At 43.7% G+C, this 17687-nt stretch overlaps 1 protein-coding gene across 1 annotated transcript in view; it reads left to right on the top strand.

Annotated features, from left to right (window-relative positions):
* LOC119174183 (protein MMS22-like) overlaps window positions 1–17687 on the top strand; it is a 172305-nt gene that overhangs the window by 48075 nt on the left and 106543 nt on the right. The window contains exons 7-12 of the mRNA XM_037425006.2: window positions 567–726; window positions 2187–2289; window positions 2365–2477; window positions 6442–6558; window positions 8456–8531; window positions 16222–16340. Of these exons, the coding sequence (XP_037280903.2) occupies window positions 567–726; window positions 2187–2289; window positions 2365–2477; window positions 6442–6558; window positions 8456–8531; window positions 16222–16340 (688 nt within the window). The remainder of the gene's footprint in view (window positions 1–566; window positions 727–2186; window positions 2290–2364; window positions 2478–6441; window positions 6559–8455; window positions 8532–16221; window positions 16341–17687) is intronic.

Genomic DNA, 17687 nt, shown 5'->3' with positions numbered 1-17687 from the left:
CATTAATCAACAGTACTAATTGATTTATCTGAAAGAATACTGGAACTGCCTAATTTTATGAATTGTTTATTTTTAGAGTTCTTATCATGAAAGTTTAAATATAATTTCATGCAGAATCTGCAGAAATTCCCAGATCTCTGATTTCGTTGCACAGCTGTATAGGTTGTAGCAGCCTGTCGTTGATTTGTGCGATTTGCACAATAACTTTTCACGGTATTGGCCTTTTGGTACAATTGGTGATTAGTAAAGTATGGAAATAAATGAGGAGGATAGTTGCAAGATATGACATAATAGTCATCCGTCTACAATTACAACACAATCAGTTGTTGGTTGTCAACAGTAACCAGTCTCTTTCTGACATTGGGACAGTTGGACATCACAAGAACATGGGCATAATAAAGAGGTGCTGAAGAAGGCTTCCTCTTCTTTTGTGCACTGTTCATATTTTCGGATGGTTGATAATACAGATGGTTGATAGTGATTTACATTTTGGGGGAAAATCTTTCGACCTAGACAAGTGCAATACTTTATTTAACCTGTCAAGCTCTGTTGTGCAACGGTTTCAGGGTTGCAGACAGTGCATCTACAAAGATGGTTGATAGGCCATACCACAATCGGGATACGGAGTGGCTTGATTCGCGCGAACTGTGTTTCTGCCTCCTGGATGAGCTGAGGCTGACGTTGCGCCTCACTGGTCGCTTCTCGGACATTCCAGTGGACAAAAACGTGAGTGCAACTTCACTTCTATTATTTTTGCAGTCGTGTTTGGACGATTGCTGCACACACTTGTGTGGAATACATGCAAGTCTGACTCAAGCCCTCCGCGATTTCATGTGCAGAATTTAAAAAAGTCAAACTGAAAAGAAGGGACGCCAATTCTCACTGCTAGTTTTGCTCCACTGTTTGTGACCCCTCTCTCAGCTATCATGCTGGCATTCATTTCACTTCCCTACCCACCGATTTGCCTTCTGTCAAACTTTTTATATCATTGTTTATCTTGAGTACACTCAAATCTTGATATAACAAGCACAGATATAACGAATTATTGGTTATTAAGAAGCATATGAAAAATGGTCTTGCAATAGACACAGTATTAGAAAAATATACCTTTATAGTAAATTTTCGAATATAACGAACCTTTTTTTGTGTAACATGCAACTTTGTTTAAGGAGGTTTGAGTGTATTTCACCCCTGTACCTCTAGCACAGCTGCAGCTTTTTTTTTTTTTTTTTATCTCTTTCTTTTGGCCAACAAAGCAGCTCACAAGGGTAAGGTTCATTTGACGACAATGTTTATACATAGAGTATTTCAGCACATTAAAGCAAAACTCATAAACATCGCCCCCTGCAAGAATGTCCCAGCAAAACAAGATATATTCCAGTTAAACATGGCGTCTTTAGTGCAGCAAAGCTCTCTGTAATGTTTTGGAAACGATGCTACAATGAAAAAATGTGTGATCAGATGCCGGAAAAGCTTCAGTGGGATCCTTAAAGGGGCCCTGCAACACTTTTTGAGCATGGTCAGAAAACGCTGCTGATCGGTAGTAGAGACTCCCTACAACACGCGAGCCAAATGCTATAGCACGGCATGTGGCCTGGAATTCTCAATAAATTATCAAGTTCAGCTAAAAATTGCTCTTTCCTGACAAATCACGGAGTATGCCCAAAAATCAAATGTAGACTACCCATCTATCAGCCATTGGCTGATTTGAAGATGGCGCACTCGGTTGTTACAGAAATTGCCGCAAGAGGTCGTCACTTGTCCATGCGTGTGCGATTGCACGAAAAATCCGTGCATTAAGTGAAAAAAGAAAAAGTGCTCAAGGTCATGAGACGAACGTGATGTTTTTGTTTGCCCGTCCCATCCCTCCGTGCTTAGCTTCCAGCGCTTTCGTCGGAACGAAAGCAGAGAGAATGTGATTGCAGCGTTTGAAAAATATTTGTAACTCTGCTCATACTGGACAGATTCTTAAAATTTTTGCAACATAGTATTAGTGCGGCAATACGTTTTTCCAGTGAATTAATTTCATTGTTACTCAAAAAAGTGTTTCATGGCCCTTTTAAATTTCTTGAGTATTCATAAATCCTTGTCTTTGAAAGCTGTATGCACGGAGCTGTACTCTCTGGGCCCAATCAGATGTGTGTCTCATACAGGATTCCTTTTATTTCTCATTTGTTTGGAAACAGCACTGCCGCTCCAGCGACAACCGCCGTTTTCACATTGCGCTCGAGTTGTGGTGGACTGCGCTTCGTGTGACAGACATCGTCATGTCCTCCCACTTGCTCAGAGGTAAGCCTAACAATTTTTGGCACCCTTGTGCTCGTCGACAGTTTCTCAATTAAAGTGTAGGCTCTATCACTGTAGGCGCTGAGATCTCATTCTGCGATCTGGGTGGCTTTGGACAGAACGCCGTCTTCGCTCAAGTGGCTGTGCTCTTCTTGGCGGACCTCTGCTGTCTGTCATCTCGTTTTTTCCAGGTTGGTGCTGTCAAAGCTCCCATTGACAAAAATTTGTAAGCCTTGCACACTAGCTAATTTCCACCTGACAAGAATAGTTCAGTGACTGAAGTTCTCTACTTTTTCCTTTTGCTGCAGACCATTGTTGTTATTATTTTCATTTGAAGTCATAGATTTTATTAGTTAGAATGAGAGTAATGCTTTGACATAGTCATAAACATAGTGATTAGCACTTAAAAGTACTATTAAACAGGAGGAATTTTAGAGGCTTGGTTTTCTTTGTTGGACACAATATTGATGACAACTAGCAATTGACAATGCCAAGGAAAGTATATAAGGGACATTATTTATAGTAATTACTAGATAAATATGAAATAAGTTAAGTTGGCAGAAAGATAACTTGCCACAATCAGGTTTGGTCCCTGGCAGGAGCAAGTTTTCTTTTCGTCCGTTTTGCGTTCTTCACATTTACGTCATGATTACCACTAATAACGTCCCTTATACTTTCCTTCACATCACTGTCTGCTAGTTCTCATTAATACTCTAAAACATCCAAGTTTAAATTAAGGCTCGGGACTGTTTTCGCAGCATACAACTGTGAAATCCGCACATAAAACGTGCTATTAGTACTTATGATCGACTTCTGACGGACAGCGTGGGTTAGAGATTATTGAAAGATGCTTTCATCCTGTGCTAGACCTAAGATAGACATGATGATGATTGTGATGATGAACTGAAAGATGCATGCAACTGCATTAGTACTTACTTGTGACTCCAGCTCTAATGAAAGGATTGCTAGCTTTTCTGCTGAAGTTTACGAACTGCTAGATCTGAAAAAAATCTGAATGTCTCTGAGGACATGGATTGCAGCCTGTCATTTTGATTACAAGTATATACTGGTAGAACATGCTAATACACAAAAGTGATACTGTGCCGTTTCACTAGCTATGGTCACAAACAGTTCGAAAATGCGCATTCTCAGATCTTATTGCTAACTTTTGTGGTCCAGTGTAAGTTATTCACAGCTTGCTTCATTAGTGGGGCTGTCCATTGTGGTGGTGGAGCTATTATGGTGCTCGGCTGCTGACCCTAAGGTCGCGGCCTCGATCCCAGCCACAGCGCTTGCATTTCTATGGAGGTGAAATGCTAGAGGCCAGCGAACTGTGCGATGTAAGTGCACATGAAATAACACCGGATGGTCAAAATTCCCAAAGCCCTCTACTATGGCGCTCCTCCATCGTTAGGACCTCATAATCATGTTGCAGTTTTGGCATTTGAAACTCTGCATGATAATAATAATAATAATATTATTATTATTATTATTATTATTAATATTATTATTATTATTATCAATAATGCAGCAGCACTGCATGGCACACAACTCATAAATTCATGAGCCATGGGGTCAGACAACATCAGTTAACCTTTAAAGAGCTTGGAATTGTGAAATTGCTAGACAAATGTCTTGCCTTTCATACTGAGCTGCAAAAACATGTAAGCACTGTGGCACTGATGGTCATTTCTAGTAGTAGTTGTTCTTTTTTTTACAAAGCACGTCAGAATACAGAAGCAGAAGTTTTTTTAACAGTAAAAATGTAGGTTGCTTTGCTTGTTTGATTTTATTTTCATTATAAGCCTTCTTTTACTGCTCTTCTTTCACCTCTAGTAATCAGCGATTGTGGCCTTCAGTCGCTTTCTGAAAATTTTCTTCAGATACTTATGAAATCTGACATGTGCTATTACTCTTCAAATTTTTTATATATTGCAGGCTTACATTTGATTGAGTGCGAACCCCTACATTGTTTTTCTGTCAAATCTGAGCTAAATGGATGAGAAGTGGGCGCTATGAATAACCTTAACTTCACCTAAGCCTATGCTCAGGGTTTGTACAGGTACTTGAAATTCTTGAAAACCCTTGAATTTGAAAAATGCAATTTTAAGGTTCTTGAAAGTCTTGGAATTTTTTTTCATCCTTGAAAATCCTTGAATTTCGTGAGCAGTACACTCTCATATCGACATCGCAAACCCTTAATGTGGTAAGTCGGTGTGTCAACCGATCAAACTCCCCATTTCCGAAGCAGTAATGCGGCATGGGCGCACATACTGGTCCCATTTTGCAAAAGTGCATGTGATAAAGGAAAAGTTTGCTTCACGACTAAGGTGAAGCAGTGAATGTGATAGCAAAAAATTAGAATGTCATACAAAGAAGGGCAAGCAACTGCATACATGCTACGCGCCGCTCAAGCACAAAGGACACACGAAAAGAAAGCGCTCAGGATGAGTGCTGATGAACAACTGTCACAGCTCGACATTGGAAGCGTGCTACTTAAACACCAAGGAGGATGCTAGAAAGAAATATACATGTATACACAGGAAGGAGGCAAATTAACCACTGTCACAGTTGTTACTTCTTAGTGTTTCAGCAGTGTGCTGCAAGTGTCAACTGCACAAGCCACCGTTCCTAATGGAGCGATGCCATCCAATTTAGAGGCTATAGCAAGCGGCGTGTGGGTTTCCTCTGTATGCAAAGACACTCCACATGAATGGTCGGACTTAGAAAACATTTAGAATATATTTCAAGTCACTTCTTAAGTGTACATAAATGCTCATTCTCTCATTCGAGGCACATTGTGAGCGCGTCCCACATTGATGTAGCTCTATAGCAAGGGCAATGAAAGTTGTAGTGACGTCATATCAGATTTGTAGTGAGGTTAGTGACCTCCGGACTTACCAGCAAAGCATCGCGGCTGCTGCAGCTAGCGGCGCACTTGTTTCAGGTGCTTGTGTCTCACATGTGTGCGAGAGCAGACGATACTCAGCACGACGTGTGCAAAGCTTTGTGATCACGTGACTAAGTCAGCTACACTGCTATGTACCTGCCCTACTCGGTGTTCACAAACAGAAACTGAAAATTATCCATATCAATAAGGTGATAAATTATATAGCAAGAATGAAAGAATCTTGGTGCATGTATCAGGCTTGGAGCTATAAGAAACGCTTGCAGCAAAAAGTGCGCTAGCCACAAACATTGTGGCACCACCCCTTTAAGGCCTGGCTTCACATATGCGAAAGCCTGTCAGCACGTAACTTTCTGACATGGCATCGTACTCTCTCCCTCTGGAGAGTGATGGAGAGGTTGCGAGAAGTTATTAAGACTAGATTTTATTTTGTTACAATCGTGATATTCATATATTTATTGTAAGTGCGATAAAATTGGTCATTCTTGAAAATTTTAGAATGAAAAATGTTAACTTAGCATGCCGCTTTTGGTCCCTGAAAAACTTGCAACAGGTCCTGGAAAATCCTTGAATATCCTTGAATTTTCACTTTGGAAACCTGCACGACCCCTGTACGCTTCATTGTCGTTATATTTCAATGGGGTTGAAAGGCATATATAGTACATGTACTTGTGAAACTGACGATAATTCACAAAATACACAGCGGTAATTTAAAGGGCTGCACCAACATCTAGGCAATACTGATTAGGCTTCTTCTCTATTTCATTTTCTATACTGTGAAGTCCCGAGCATGGGACCCCCTCCATTTTTCAGGAGATTTGAGATATGCGCCAATGGAATATCTGCACACACTGGACAGTGAGCAAGCGCTCCCTGTCCGCTCCTGTCATTTTCACTGTTTCTATTCAGTGTGTTTGTTTGTCTAACGAAGGCAAACAAAAGCTGTGAATGTAAGCGTATTCAAGAAATCGTTTCAGTTGAAACGCGGGTTTTTATTCCTTAATTCTTAGCAGCTATTCTGCTGCCGTCTTGAATATTGATGGTCGAGCGAGCAAGCCCCCTCCTCCCCTCCGCTTAATCATTGGATTATCCTTCACCGTAGAAAGGGGGGTGGATGGTTGCTAGGGATTTAACGTTAAGGAAGTAAGCTTATTTTTTGTCATGCTCATTTGTTGCTACTTAGCAGGTTCTGTCTGTCATGCTAATCTGAGCGCAAGCTCCCTCCCATGAACATGCTCTTTGTGCAGAGCCGAGGTGTTGTGCCGCAGGAGAGTGAAAGAGCGTTTCCTTGCACGTGCGTGCATGATGCCTGGGCCATGGCAGCTGATCTCATTGGTCGGAGGCACGAACACTTTGTCGAAGAGGTGCGCCCTCCCCATCACTCTTTCTCACCTTTGACTAGGTTGTGATGACAAGAATGTGTGTAATCGCAGTCGATGAACCATCTGATACGTCTGACGGATAGTTCCAGTATCATTCAATAAAACTGGGTATTCTATCTAATATATACTTTTAAAATGCCCTGTGGCATATAGCACAAACTTTTTGAAGAGGTGGGTGCTGCCTACAATGCAAACCAAAATATAATCACATTGACGAAATTTCACCGATCAGTTTTCAAGTGACTTACTCTAGTACGCATATTGCAACACACAACACGAGGCCAATGATTTCACAGAGTACGTCCACTTCAAACAATAAAGGTGGCTTTTAGGTGAATGCTGTAAAATTAGCCGTAAGTGTACAGCGTTGCTCTGGTTAGATGTATAAAGGGGGCACTTTTTGAACATGGTGAGAAGACTCAAACAATTGGTGGTTGAGGTTTCTAAGGAAACGTGAGCCAAACATCATAGCTTAGCACGCAGCTTGAAATTCACATTTATGTCTCAATGTCACCTAGACATCACTCCCTCTTCTCTCTACAAACAATGTCATATGCCCACACTACTGCGCCATGTACCCAAGTCCACAGCCATTAGCTGATTTTAGCATCATGAGCGGCATAGTTAATAGAGCTGCCACAAGATCCCACCTCATGTTCACGCACAGGCTTGCGGTCATACTGAAAGTAAGCTGCATGTTCAAAGAAAGAGAATGCAGAAGTGCTCTCAAGTTCATGATGCACGCTGACAGAGGGACCCATTTTTTAACCCATTGTCGTCCCCCTCATTGCGTAGCTCTCAGCACGCTCGCTGGGAGAAAACGAGAGAAAAAAGCTCTTGAAGCGTGCAATAAATCTCTGTGATTCGGCTCGTACTTGATGATTTATAAAAATATTTTCACGGTGAAAATCACAAAATGTCATGCGCCGATAGTATTCTTTTATAACTAGGAAAAGTGTTGCTGGGCCTCTGTAATGGAACGCCTTTTTATGATGCATTTTCTGAAGCACTAGTACATATTGCCAAAAAGTTTGAGAATGTGTATCTCCAACTGTCTTCACCCTCCAGGTTCACTTATGCAGACCACAGTTATAGAGTCACTGGCTATATTGCAGTAGGTGTTGTAAAGTTGGCACTGCAAAAAGTTTAATTAACAGTACTTTGTTAATTAGTAGATATGTCAGTAAGTCAAAGTGAAGTAGCCAATGGGAAGCAGCTTTTACATTGAAACTGATATGTGGATTAACCCCCACAGCTCTTGATTACAGCCTTCACACGCATGTCCAGAAGTGCGCTCAGCATGTTCTACAGAAGACCACAAGCATTTCTATTAGCCTGATTATGCACCTTATTCGGTGTAGCAGCTTGCAACTTTATCCATCCTTACTGAAAAAAATATTTTTCAACAACCAAGTCGAAAGTGTTGCTCTTCACCACTCATCACACAGAAGACATGTGATAGGCTCTGTATTAGTTTTCTTGAGGCATTCTGTAAGTTGTGTGCACTTCGTTGTAGTTGTAATCTTTCTGGTGTAAATGAGTATAGTCTGCAGGAACACGAAGCCCTAGTTTTAGTCTACAGGTATTCAGTGTTCTGTCAGTTTAGCATTCTCAATTTCTTCTACCATTTTCCTGCTCAATTATTTACTTTTATAATCAAACACCTTTATAAGAGACGCTGATGTAAGAGACAAATGGATATAAGAGACACTAGTATGCCTTCGTTAAAGTATGGGGGATAGGAAAATGCGTACGAGGTCCCCTGCTTATAAGAGACATCTCGTATAAGCAAAAAAAAAAAAAGAATCACTGCCCGGAGCATGCCTCTTATAAAGGGGTTTAACTGTACTTGCTTTTAACATGCTTTTTCCTTTTTCAGGCATTTTGGACTTATGTGAGCTTTGTGCTTGAAGTAGTCTGTCCACAGTCCAGCAGGGACCTTGAACTAGACCTCAGTAAGTGAAGCATTCTGAAACTTTCAAAACAGCTTAAAGGGACACTAAAGGCAACTATTATGTCGACGTTGCTTATTGACATAGCCATCCAGAAACATTATAGTGTTACTTTTGTGCCAAGGAAGGGCTTATTTTGAAATAAAATCATGTTTTAGTGGTCCGCATCGGATTAGCGCACTTCAAGTTACTTGCCTCAAGAAGCGGGCCGGCCCACGTCACTGTTGCCATGCACAACGTTGCCCGGCTTTACTGCGCGGTCACCGACACTAGAAGACAGAACGAAAGCAGCAGGAACCACAGCAGAAACATGGCCATCGATCAATTTCCTGCTTTAGCTCCGAGGTGGCAGACGTGTTTTTGGTTCAACTGTGCCCCGCTAGATAGCACGACCTGTCCCATGTAACCATGCGAAAATTGAATTTTCTAACTACTCGTGCCATTCCCCACAGTCCCGCGATTATTTTTTTCATGAATCAAACAGAAATGAACAAGCAGCATTTTATTGTCTCTTGATGCATACAAGGTTCTTTATTTGGTGCAGCTAGATCGATTAGTGATTAATTGTTGGCGGTTCGTTTGACGTCATCGAGATCATTTTAAAAATGTCCTAATGAGGCGCATGTATTCTTGTGCATTTACCTTAATTTCTCGGTAAGTAGGGCACTGCTGTTGATAATATTGCTACGTAGGTGTTGGTGCCAGTATCAACTAAAGGACGCTTCTAGCCATAGAAGAGGTTGGAGTGTCTCGGGCTCAGAAACGATTGACGATTGTGTTGCACTTGCCTTAGGGGGTCTGCAACTTAAATTGCAACTCTATGCGTATCATTTTGGTGGAAGTGCTGCTGGGTATGTCTCTACGGAAGTCGTAGCTGGATCTCCGCAGCGGACGTCACATCAGTTCTGCTGCTATGGCTAACGGCAGTGTACCAGCCGCTCAGGCACTAGTGCAATACCTGATGCCTCCGCTACGTGACCCGGGAGTCTTCACAGGCACGGCAAGGTCGACGTCGATGAGTGGCTGTCGATGTACCAGCGCATCGCCAACTGTTACAGGTGGGACCCAACGCTTATGCTGGCGAACGTAATATTTTACCTCGGCGACACGGCTAAGGCGTTGTTTGAGACGCACGAAGCCGAACTCGCAAGTTGGGACATCTGTAAAGAAAAGTTACGAGATCTTTTTGGGAAACTTATCGGATGCCAAGTGAAGCCCGGAAGGAGCTCGCGTCCCATGCCCAGACGTCCACCGAATCGTACATTCGCTACGTTCAGGATGTCCTGGCACTTTGCCGAAAAGCCAATGAGTACATGTTGGATGCAGATAGGGTCGGACACATCATGAAGGGCATCGCCGAAGAAGCGTTCAACTTCTTGTTATGTAAGAGCTGTACAACAGTTGACTACGTCATCAAAGAGTGCCACATCTTTGAGCAAGCAAAAGGCAAGCGCATCGTGCAACGCTTCGACCGGCTTCCTAATACGGCTCCAGCCTTGTCCTGTAACGAACCAGCGTCGCTGCATGAACCAGCATCACCAAGTTTGACGCAAGCCATAGGTCGCTAACTTGGGGCTATGGCTCTGAACTCTCGTGGTCCCCACATGCATGACAATCTGGCAATATTGCTCATTCAAGCTGTTGTTCGCCAAGAAATCACGAATATGGACATACCATCCGCCGGTAGCCCATGTCCCACCTCAACCGCCCCGATTATTGCCTCTGCTATGCCCCGACAGTATTCCACAAACCGGTCCCGAAACCCATCTGAGTGGCGAACGCCGGATGACAGACCAATCTGTTTCGTGTGCTCCCGGATCGGCCATATCTCCTGCCACTGACGTAGCCGCTGAAATTCATCGCCTCGACCATATACTGACCGTCGTTATGAACACTCAGCTCGTCCTCTGTCGCCACACGCCGAATCATCCTACGCTGACCCTGCTGCTCCTCCCCGGTTCGTCACTAGCCGTTCATCCTCTCCGCAGCGCCGTCAGTCCTGTTCGCCTATATCTCAGCGATCCCCGTCCTCATCCTACCCAGGGCGTTCCTCGAGAAACTAACCAATGCAGCCCCGGGAGGTGAGGCTGGGTTGACGACACTCACTGCAAAATCTCTATTGACCCTCGCCGATGAACTAAACTTGATCGAAGTTTTTGTTGATCATGTGCCCGTTAAAGCCCTTATTGATACTGGAGCTCAGGTGTCGTTCATGCACTCTGACCTTCGTAGCCGTCTTCGCAAAGTGCTAACGCCCGCCGAATCGCCTGTCCTACGAGTAGCCAACGGCAGCACAACTGCCGTCATAGGAATGTGCACCGCCCGTGTTACCATCGCCGACCACTCAACGTTAGATCTGTTCACTGTACTTGCGGAGTGGCGTCACGATGGGATTCTCAGAATATACTTTTTGACTGTTCATTTCGCGCTTATCGACTGTTCAACCGGGATTCTTAGGCTTGAGCTACCCCAGTGCTGTGCCGACGCCTGCGCAGATGTCCAGCCCTGACTTCGCTCCACTGATTTTGTTCGGCTGTAACCTGGCGCTGCGACTTATGTCCCCATGTCGCCTTGCCCACCACTTCAGAATGGTTATACGCCGTATCTCCACTTTATGCCATCACGCGAGAACGTCAAATAGTTTCTCTTTAGCTCCATCATTACGCTCACCAACAACCGCGCTTGGCTTCCTCTCCTGAACTTTGGCTCGCCACCAAAAGCTCTTCCTGAGGGCGTATCTCCTGCTGTGTTGTTCCCTTTGGACGACTCTGGAGTATGTGAACTTAGCCATGAACAACCATGAGTGTTTGCTCAACCTTCAGCTCCGACGACGCCATCTAATGAGAAGTTCAACAAAATGATAGCTCTTGACCTACGACCTTCTTACGCTGACGCCCTCCGTCGCGTTTTGATCACTTACGAATACGTATTTGATTTCGACAACCGCCCGTTAGGTCGAACCCACATCATTACTCATCTGATCCACACTGGCGATACTCCAACCATCCATAGGTGTCTTTATCATGTGTCGGCAGCAGAACGTCACGTTATACAAACTGAGGTCAAGAAAATGCTGTCTAAGGATCTTATCCAGCTCTCTTTCAGTCCATGGGCATCCCCTGTTGTTTTAGTAAAAAAGAAGGACAATACTTGGAGGTTCTGCATTGATTATTGTCATCTGAACAAGATCACGAAAAAGGACGTTTACCCGCTTCCGCGTATTGATAATGCACTACACTGCTTACACAGTGCCAGTTATTTCTGTTCGATCGATTTACGTTCTGGCTACTGGGAAATCGCAGTCTATTACAGAGACCCCGAGAAAACAGCGTTTGTCACTCCAGACTGTCTCTACCAATTCAAAGTGATGCCTTTCGGACTATGTAATGCTCCGGCGACCTTCGAAAGCATGATGGACTCTCTTCTACGTGGTTTTAAATGGTCCACATGCTTGTGTTATCTCGAGGACATTATTGTTTTTTCACTGACCTTTGACAGCCACCTCTACCAGCTCTTGGCCATCTTTGACGTCTTCCGATAAGCAGGCCTACAGCTGAATTCTGCGAAATGTCATTTCGGCCGTTGTCAGCTTTGCGTCCTCGGTCGCCTGGTGGATGCTACTGGCTTACAGCCTGATCCCGAAAAAGTGCGTGCAGTCCGCGAGTTTCTAACTCCTCCTACCGCTTCTCATGTCCGAAGTTTCCTGGAGCTGTATTCCTATTTCAGACAATTTATTGAGAACTTCGCCGAAATCTCTAGTCCTCTCACTGATATTCTCAAAAAAGACGACCCTTTCTGCTGGGGACCTGAGTAAGCTCAGGCATTTTCCACGCTTACAAGTCGCCTTGTGAATCCGCCAGTTCTGGGTCATTTTGACCCATCTGTGTGCGCGGAAGTTCCTACGGATGCAAGTGGCCATGGTATTGGTGCTATTTTGTCCTAGAGATAAGAAGAGCTCAATTGTGTAATCGCTTGTGCTAGCATCCTTCTTTCAGCCTCAGAGCGCAATTACTCGATCACAGAACGTGAATTTCTAGCCCATGTGCAATAACCAAGTTTCGCCCATATTTGTTTGGACGACATTTCACCATGGTAACAGACCATGACGCCTTATGTTGGCTCTACTCACTTAAAGATTCTACGGGACGCCTCGGTCGCTGGGCTTTACGCCTCCAAGAATACACATTTTTTGTGTCCTACAAGTTTGGACGGCTACACAAGGATGTCGATTGCCTCTCCCGCTATCCCGTCAACACCATCTGACACCGCCGAAACTTATTCAGATACCTGTGTTTTTTTGCTCAGAGATTTCGTACACATACCGACAAGCAGTGCCACGACCCATGTTTGCGATCCCTTATACAACGCCTCACTTCAACACTACGGGACGGCTTCCTCTATATATTAGTTCTGCATGATGGTACTTTATATCGATGCAATAGAACACCACTTGGCGCTGAACTGCTTCTCGTTGTTCCTCATCATTTATGACTGACTATCCTCTTGCAATTACACGATGCTCCCACCGCTGGGAGCATCGTCGCTTCCTGCGGCTCTGCCAATGTCACAAAAAACCTTCTCTTTCTCCTGCTGAGTACCTTGAGCCCATACCTATCCCCACTGAACCCTTCTTTCATGTTGGCCTGGACTCCCTTGGTCCTTTCCCGGCGTCGTCTGCGGGAAACAAGTGGGTGGCCATAGCGACTGATTATACGACATGTTATGCCATTACGGGAGCCCTTCCTACCAGCTGTGCAACCGATGTCGCTGACTTTCTTCTCCATCAAGCCATCTTACACAATGGTGCCCTGCGTCAGCTACTGACTGATCAAGGTCGATGTTTCCTTTCGAAAATTGTCGATGACCTTCTCTGCTCTTGTGCAACGTCTCACAAGTTCAGCACCACTTAACATCTGCAAACAAACTGACTTACTGAGCGCTTGAACCGTACACTCACGGACATGTTGTCCATGTACGTGTCTGAGGACCACCTGGATTGGGACTGCACGTTACTATTCCTGACGTGTGTCTACAATTCGTCGCGTCACGACATTACTGGTTATTCTCCGTTTAATTTTTTTTATGGCTGTGACCCGCTCTTGCCTCCCGACTCACTACTTCCTTCCGAGGCAAATTCAACCACATACTATGCTCACGACGCCATCGTTCACGCGGCTATAGCTCGTCGTGTTGCCCGTGGTCGACTCTTGGCATCTCAGGCCAACCAAAAACGCCATTACGACAGTCACCACCGCGACATGAGTTTCAACCCCAGCTCCCTGGTCTTGCTCTGGCTGCCTTTGCATCACGTTTGCTGGAGTGAAACACCTGCCGCGCCACGTCGGGCCTTACCGAGTTCTTCGCCGAGTTACCGAAGTCACATACGAGATCTCGCCGCTAACCCCAAAGCCTTCATCCACCTCACCAGCTACTGAGACTGTGCATATTTTCCGACTCAAGCCCCACGTCACGTTCACTGATCTGATGCACCGAGACAGTGCTTTTGCAGTCGGGAGTGAATGTATCGTAGGTGATGGTGCCAGTGTGAACTAAAGGACGCTTCTAGCCATAGAAGAGGTTGGAGTGTTTCGGGGCTCAGAACCAATTGTGTAGCACTTGCCTTAGGGTGCCTGCAACTTCAAATGCAACTCTACGCGCATCAATATTGTCATTTTAGATGTTGTCATGCATTGAGCTTTCACTCTGACATAAATTGTTATTTGACTTCAGTGTTTTTTAAGGACAGTTTGTGAATGCGACCCATGTAGAGGAAAATAAAAGGGGATGTAACTCACGTAGAAGAAAATAGAACTAGCCCAGTGACACATTTCAGTAAGCTTTTGCACTCAATGGAACACAGTGGAGCAGTTGAAGTTTGCAGCACTCTCTGATCAACATATGTGCCTATTAAGTCATATCCCGATCACCACAATGTTGATGTAAGTGAAAACTTCTTTTGCATGAAGCTTGCAGCTGAAAAAGAATAGAACAAGCAGTTGATCTATTTTTTTTATATCTATGAGATAAGTGTTAGCTTTAAAAGTCTTCTTATATGGCAAGCTTGTGCGAATGTGAACCTTTTGGTTTGAAGTGTGGTGAAAGTGACTTGCTGTAGGGTTCGGTTCAAGCTCTTGCATGCTGAACAGCCAGGTGCCAATCAATGTAAAGAACGTAACGTTGTTCACTTGCAAAAAAAAGAGAGAGAGAAGTGTTTCATCTCAAGAAACAATTTGTGAAGTGGCACTATATTGAAATTTCGTGCAAGAACACAAGCAACGCAGCATTCCTTACAATTAGCACTAGCCAGCAAAGGCAAAGTTTGTTAACAGGCTTTTACTTGTTGGTTAGGTTCGATGTGCATGAAACTTTGTGATAGTTGAAGCCGCGAGGAAGCTTAGGTGCAGTGTCACAAATATGGAGCCACTTGTTAAAATACCTGTTGGCAACTGTGAACAAATTACTTGTGTTTGGCTCATATTGGCTTTGAGCACTGTCAGTGGCACTGCAGCTGGCTTTCCAAGACCTAAATTGTTGTTTGTATTTTTTTTTCAGTTTGTTTTTCATCCTTATCACTGCCCAAATGCAAATTTGATTATTCAGCTGGTGTTCGCAGTTGTGTGACTGCTACATGATGGAAATGGCTTATACTGTTTTCTATCAAAAGATAGAAGTTCATGCGATGTGGCTCTTTATGTTGAAATGTTTTCACAGAGAAAGCAGAGAGCATAATGCTTTATCTTTATAGAAGCCACCGAAAACATTGTTTAATTATAATAGTCAAAGCCTAAGCACAAAAATTAAAATTGGAGAGAAATGCTGAGGCATTACAGGTAATTTTTATCTCTCATTCCTTTCCGATCTACTCTGTTAATGCACAAACCTGCAAGTAGGTCATCACCTGCACTGAAGAGCTTTGCTCAAAGTATTGCCTTAAGCTTGAAGGGGTGGTGCCATCAAACTTCGAGGCTATAACAAGCCTCTCGTGGGTGTCTTCTGTATGCAAGGACCCTCCACACTAATGATCAGACACAGCAAACGTTTAGAATGTATTTTGATTCACTTCCAAAATGAAATGCTCATTCTCCCGACCAAAGCCATCGCAAGCACATCCAGCACTGTCGTAGCTCTGTAGGAAGGGCAATGAAAGTTGTAACGCCAGATCAGATCTGTAGTGAGCGCAAGCATGCACAGGCTTCCCCTTCAGGGGGGACGCAGCTTCATCGCCCTGCCACTCCTCCCGATTAGTATGTTAATGTGTGGGGCTGATTTTAAAAGCTCTAGATGTTTAGGGCCGATTCTAAAAACCTCAAGTGACTATGGCCATGGTACTTGCATCGCAATGGAGTCGAAATCAAAGAACCCCAGGTGGTTAAAATCATTTGAAGCCTTTCACCACAGCATACCGCCTAATTAGTATATTGGGGTTGCAGCACATAAAACATCACCAGTAACTTATTACACAGATTAAAAATCTGATAGTGTCACAATGTGATTGCGTCCTTAGATTGCTTGTTAATACCTCTCAAGATCCATGCTGCTCGCCATGATTTATGCCGTCTTATCTCTAGCTCATTTAGACCCCAGCTTTGTTTTGAAAACTGCGACAGCTGTACAAAACTGAAGTTCAGTCTGAGTGCACGCATTCTCCTCTAAGTTGACAGAAATGTCGAACAGCCTGTCCTTGTACTTTCAGACGGTTTCTGCTTGTCTTCATTTTCTGTGAACGTGGAAGAAAGCGAGCGAGCTGCCTTCTGTCTGTGGATGCTCAGTGCCATTGCAGAGGCCAGCAAAGACACACTCTGGAGCGCCAAGGTATAACAGCGACAAACCGCATTAGTATACAGTAGCATTGTGCAAAAATCCGAACAAATACTACAGTATTTGAATTTGCTTTCATGCGAATTTAAATTGCGTGAAATTCCGAAGTATTTGAAAAACAAACGAATAGTAAGTGCATATAAATCTACATGTAACTCCCAAGGTGGCTTCACTGTGGTGCAGGGTTGCTATTACCGTGAGTATTATTATACGAAAGAAATCTACACAAGTGCAAAGCCGCACCAAAAGGTTAAGTGAACATATTACGCCCACACTGATTCATCATTTTTTAGGTTTAAAAGCTTGGTATACTTTCTTATATGCTGTAAGTGCAGAAAATTTTAGAACATCACATATTTTATAGATTATCTTGTGCATTCACCGGAAAGTCAAATTCTTCTACTATACAAAGTTGCTTTGACTTATTTTGAACCAAAAAGAATGCTGTTACCACATGCTTTTTTTCAACAGAATAAAATGCCTTATTTACCCACATAATGAACACACTTTTTCTCGAAAAATTGGAGCAAAGTTAAGGGTTCCTTGGTTCCGAAACCAAGTCGGTTCCGAAACGTTGGGTTTCTTCAAAACTTTTGGTTGGAGTCTAAATCATCTCCCAGTTTCATACCCAACCAGACAGACTTCTGTCGAATGTTTACGTTCAAAGTTAAGGGTGCGTTTGTTTTGAGGGGCAAATTTTTTATGAAAACTTTTTCGGGTTGAGCAAAAAAATGTGCTTATGCGAAAGAAAAAGTTAGGTCCCTTAGTCTTTCGCAATATACATATCTGTGCTCTGTTTGAAAACAGCTTCTTTGTTGCACTTCACTTATCATTGTTGGTTGAAAACACTATTTTCTGCAAGCTGTCCCTGCACCGCCCACGGGTGCCATAAAGGCATTTCGTGTCTATCTTTTCTCGCAATAGCTTAACCACAATAGTGGTGTCTGCTGTGATTTTGAGTGGCGCCCAGAAGCGTGTGCTACTATGCTACAGCACACTTGGCGAACTTCGCAGCAATCTCGCATGATGTCCGCCATGAAGCCGGTGACATTTTAGCAAGTAACCAGCATTGCAGCAAGCTGCCACCGAAGTGTCAAAACAAACAAGATTTATGATAACAAGATTAACAAGAAAATATGGCCGCCACCTCGCTGTCCACATAAGTTACTGCCAAAAAAAGGTAGCCTATATCTTGCTTTCTTTGAGGTAAGCGCAGATAATGAGCATGAAGAGCAAATTGCAACCCAAGCAGGAATCGGGAGTGCTACCATGTTGCTCAAATAGTCATGATCTTCTCAGATCGGGCCGAGGTGGCCGAGGGAGGTCGGCATGATAATAAAA

The sequence above is a fragment of the Rhipicephalus microplus genome, chromosome 5, assembly GCF_043290135.1.
Source record: "Rhipicephalus microplus isolate Deutch F79 chromosome 5, USDA_Rmic, whole genome shotgun sequence".
Lineage (NCBI taxonomy): Eukaryota > Metazoa > Arthropoda > Arachnida > Ixodida > Ixodidae > Rhipicephalus > Rhipicephalus microplus.
Note: the sequence above shows the minus strand (reverse complement) of the source record. Positions and strands in the feature narration are given on the sequence as shown.